Consider the following 4,637-nt stretch of genomic DNA (forward strand, 5'->3'; position numbering starts at 1 on the left):
CCCATACGCTAGTAATATCACCAATATACACAATTATTATATAGGCACCGCATTTACGCCATTGCGGTCGAGAGCCTACATGCATTTCGTGCGTTTTTTTCTTTTATTTTTTCCAAACGAAGCCATATTGAGTTGTGTGCGTGTGCGTGCGTGCGTGTGTGGATGTGTTTTGTGTGTGTGTGTGTTTTTTTTTTTTTTTTATTTTGGGGAAGGGATTGTTCGGGGGTCTCCGCCGTTTGGAGCGTGATACGGTCTGAGGGAGCTATGAATTTTGAATTTGAGAGGGAGATCGGTTTCATAAACATCCAGCCGTCCCTAGCAGAGTGCCTGACGTCCTTCCCCGCCGTCCTGGAGTCATTTCAAACTTCATCAATCAAGGAGTCGACAGTAATTCCGCCTCCCTTCGAGCACACCATCCCCAGCCTCAGCCCCTGCACAGCCAGCCAGCCGAGACCGGCAGCAGCCAGGAGCCAGCAGAACCACCGGAGAACCTCCTCCTCCGCCGCCGCCGCCACTAATGGCCTCCAGACGCAGCACCATCGAGCCACCCAGCAGCAGCAGACCTGTCCGACCGGGCAGGCCCCTGCCCCGACCACCGCCACCATCTCCACCCCGCTTGCCCATGAGTTCCCCTGGATGAAGGAAAAGAAGTCATCCAAGAAGTGCCCCAAGCCTGGGAGCAGCTCCGGCGGCGGGGCTGGATCCATCATCACCCCCGCCTCATCTTCCCCTTCGCCGACCGCCTCCGGGTACGCATCGGCGGGCATCGAGTCACCCACAGGTCGGTACGCAAAGCTGGGCGAGCCGGTGTGTGTATGTATGCACGTTGTGTTTGCATCTTCTTTTCCACAGTAGTAGTAACCCAGCATCCTTTCAACGCACATTAGATGACATTGTCTTTTCTTTCCCCAGTGTGTGTGTGTGTGTGTGTGTGTGTGTGTGTGTGTGTGTGTGTGTGTGTGTGTTGTGCAGTGCTGATGCTCTGTCAACAGGGAAGCCATATCGACACCACTGCATCATGCTGCAGTGTTTTGCACACACTCTCATCATGCATTTCAATGTGTGCCAATTGACATCTTACACCTATAATTTGCGTCATTTTAATGCTCATTTCTTATCGTTGAACTACAATCCAGTGCAAGCCTTTTAACGTCACAAATCTGCTGTTAAATTAAACTTGTCCATACTCAGATTAGTGGGTGAAGGTGCAGCATTTGTTCCAGTCTGCATCATTCCCTTCACACTAGCAGCAGCATCGGCCTGATATTATATATTCATAACGCAAGTGGTGATGGTAGCCATATTGGATGGTGGAAGGGAATATAATGGCGAGGCAAGACAAGCGGACAAAATATGGTGTGGAGCGGGGGCTGGAGAGTGTGGGGGGGTTGAACAGGCCAGGCATCCACACAGGAAATAGAATGGGGAAAAAATGGACAGCTTTGGATCATTTTGGAGCATATTCCCCTCCATGACATGCTTTTAAAAAAATATTTATTTTAGGCTATAGCTATTATTTATCCACTTATAATAAATCCCAACCCTGCTCCTTTTTAATAGAGAGTCTTGTATTCCCCCTTTCATTTCCTTTCCCTTTCCTTTCTGATCTCATTCATAAACAGGCTTTGAGTTCTGCTTTTGACACACTCCGCCACAGTCGTTTCACATCGACTTTCCCACATTTCCCCGCACATTTCCTCCCGATCCCATGATTTATTTATTTTCCTCTCTTTGCATTTCTCTAATCACATGGTGCAGCCTTTTCACAGAGATCTGCAATCCAAGCTTTCACAGAGTAAAGGAAGCCAACTCTGACATCAGCATCATCTGTCTTTATCTGCGCTTTGTTTTCTTTAGTTCATTGTTTTTGTTTTTGTTTTTTTGTTTTTTTTAGGGCACCAAATTGGCTCGCTTTTACAGTTATGGCTTTGGCTGCTACTGTAATTGGGAAGAGTATTTTGTTATGAAACTTTTTGTGTTTTATTAGGCCTACTGTTTTATTACACACAGAAGAGCCAAGGGGGATTTCTACTCTTATTTCTCGGTTGGAAATCCTGCACTCAATAAAGCTGTAGAGGATTTACAGGGGACTATAATTTGAAGTTTAAAGAATTATAATGTCAAAATGAAAAAAAAATATGGTCCAGCAGGTTATTTCGTCATGACTCCCCCTTTTATTTGTGTTTGTTTCAGATCCGACCCAGGCGGGTCTGGATGCTGGAGGAGCCGGGTCCCGTCGCCTCCGCACCGCCTACACCAACACACAGCTGCTGGAGCTGGAGAAGGAGTTTCACTTCAACAAATACTTATGCCGGCCCAGAAGGGTAGAAATTGCCGCCCTTTTGGATCTGACGGAGCGTCAGGTTAAAGTTTGGTTCCAGAACCGGCGCATGAAACACAAACGCCAGACCACGCATCACCGGGATGGAGGAGGTGGTGGCCACGAATCCGGCGACCCGGGTGGGTTCGAGCCACTCGAAGGCACCGACGCCTCCTCTCCGTACTCCAGCCAGCCACTGGAAGCATCTGGCACCGGGGACACTGCGGCTGCGTCGGAGGAAGCCGAGCCGGGGAGCAGCAATCCATCTTCGGCCGCCGCCTACGCTAATGACAGCGGGGACAATGCGCAGCCCACGCCCGAGGAGGGAGGCCGATTGAGCCGCCTCGAACGCCCACATCTGCCGAGGGCATCTGGTTCCTCTGACACCTCCGCCCCCCGTCAGTCCCCTCCGGTGTTCGGGTCATCCACCTCCACCGGTGACGGCTCCGGTTTGATGCAGCTGAGCGAGGCCGGACCGGAGCAGCGGGACTCCTCCATCTCCACTTCCACCTCCTCTTCTTCCACCTCCTCTGCTCCTCCTGCTTCCTCTTCCTCATCATCCTCCGTGCTCCCTGAGCTCACCTTGTTCACCGGGGACGCGTGCCTGTCGCCCAGCCTGCAAAGCTCCCTGGACAGCCCGGTGGATTTCTCCGAGGAGGACTTCGACCTGTTCACAAGCACACTGTGCACCATCGACCTGCAGCACCTCAACTTCTGAGGCCGAAAAATAGGACAAAAAGACAGAACGCAGAACGCACCGGTTCTGAACCCCGGGTGGACGGGACGGGCCTATGGAGGAACAATCGGAGGATTGTGTCTAAATAGAAGAAACGCTTCTCGGCAACATTCCTGAAACATCCGAAGAATGAAAATTATATTGATTTAGACATTTTTTCTATCTCATTTTACTGTTTTTTTATTTAAATTATACGGCCTAGTTTAAGAGACGGTGGTGAAATTTATTTTCTAATTTCAACATCCAATGGAAGCAGTCTTTTGCATTTTCTCCGTTGTGGATTTTTTTCTCCTGCATTTTTTAAATTCCAGGTATTTATTACCCTTTTTTTTGTTTGTTTTTTCATATTTTGTACTTTTTTCTCCAGCTGATTCTAAACCATTGCCACTAGGCTTTCTAGTCCATCGGTGCAGCTTCATGGATCCTTAATAACTTCTCAGGAACTGTTCACGGAGTCTAAAGGTGCAGATACAAGGACTGCTTTTAGGGGAAAGATAAAAAAAAAAAAAAAGAAAAAAAAAGAAAAAGAAAAAGAAAAAAAGAAAAGTGGAGAATGAATTCGTCCTCTTTGGAGGCGACAAGAGAGGAGCCCTGCTGAACCCGAGTTTAGACCCTAGTTTATTTATTGAGATTCTTTAATAGTGAAAATCCAAATTATTTATTGTACATATATTTTCATAGTGGAATAATAATAATAATAATAAAAACACAAACATTTACAATATGGCCCATGTCGTTTTCTTTTTATATATTGTAGACTCTGAATTAAGGACTAGGATTTTCAAATATGACTTTTTTAAACAGACAACTGCAAATATGTATATACATAAAAAATGTTAGTCTATATTTTTTATTATTTATTACTGTAAAGGCAGGTTATATTTCATAGCTAAAAATGCTGGTAAAAACCCTGAAAGGGCCTGTTACAGATATTCTAAGTCACTTTATAGCTGTAAAGTAGCCTACAAAATAGCCTATTCTTTTTATTAGTCTGAATACGTGAACAGTCTAGTTATTATTTAACCTGCTTGGATAATTTAATTCCAATTTTATGTTTTTATGTTTCCTTCTTTTACAGGCTGTTCTTGATTTTCTTTTAATTCCTTATCATTTGGACTAAGAGCTAAAAGCAGGTTACAAATCTGGTTTCTGTCTTGTTTTTCCCACATAACTACAGTACAGGCCTATTTATAACTCATAGAGCAAATGGCCTTGTATTGTGTGGCTTGCATGTTTACACAAAGATAACCCCTGGAAGAATGAGATATTTTCCAGAGCTGATAGTAAAGAGAAGAAAAACAGGCTGAGAGGCCATGGCAGGACCGTCTGCCGCCCCGGTGCTTTTTAGAGCTAGCTTAGCACACTGCTAATAGGAGCTAAGGTTAGCATAGCACGGCCCACCACCAAGAAAAAAATAAAAACACCTTGTGAGAAAACCCACAGTTTATAGTGTGTGTGTGTGTGTGTGTGTGTGTGTGTGTGTGTGTGTGTGTGTGTGTAGAGGCATGTAATGATAGTGGGTGAGACACTGAACTAACCACGTTTTGGCATAACTCACCTTCTGTTAGGAGTGTGAGAGCT

The 4,637-nt window shown here is 45.8% G+C and overlaps 1 protein-coding gene across 1 annotated transcript; it reads left to right on the forward strand.

The window, feature by feature from the left end:
- hoxb2a (homeobox B2a) lies at positions 1-3,642 on the forward strand. Its single transcript, XM_030141864.1, has 2 exons — positions 1-781; positions 2,194-3,642. The coding sequence occupies exons 1-2, from the start codon at positions 163-165 to the stop codon at positions 3,036-3,038; spliced, it is 1,464 nt and encodes a 487-aa protein (XP_029997724.1). The 5' UTR covers positions 1-162; the 3' UTR covers positions 3,039-3,642.
- The last annotated feature ends 995 nt before the right edge of the window (positions 3,643-4,637 follow it).

Source organism: Sphaeramia orbicularis, chromosome 8 (assembly GCF_902148855.1).
Source record: "Sphaeramia orbicularis chromosome 8, fSphaOr1.1, whole genome shotgun sequence".
In the NCBI taxonomy this organism is placed as follows: domain Eukaryota; kingdom Metazoa; phylum Chordata; class Actinopteri; order Kurtiformes; family Apogonidae; genus Sphaeramia; species Sphaeramia orbicularis.

Excerpts from the sequence above, each read along its gene's own strand:
- hoxb2a (XM_030141864.1), top strand. The coding sequence starts at position 163 with ATGTGTTTTGTGTGTGTGTGTGTTTTTTTTTTTTTTTTATTTTGGGGA. Across the intron at positions 782-2,193 it reads GGGCATCGAGTCACCCACAG|ATCCGACCCAGGCGGGTCTG; the intron begins GTCGGTACGCAA and ends TGTTTGTTTCAG.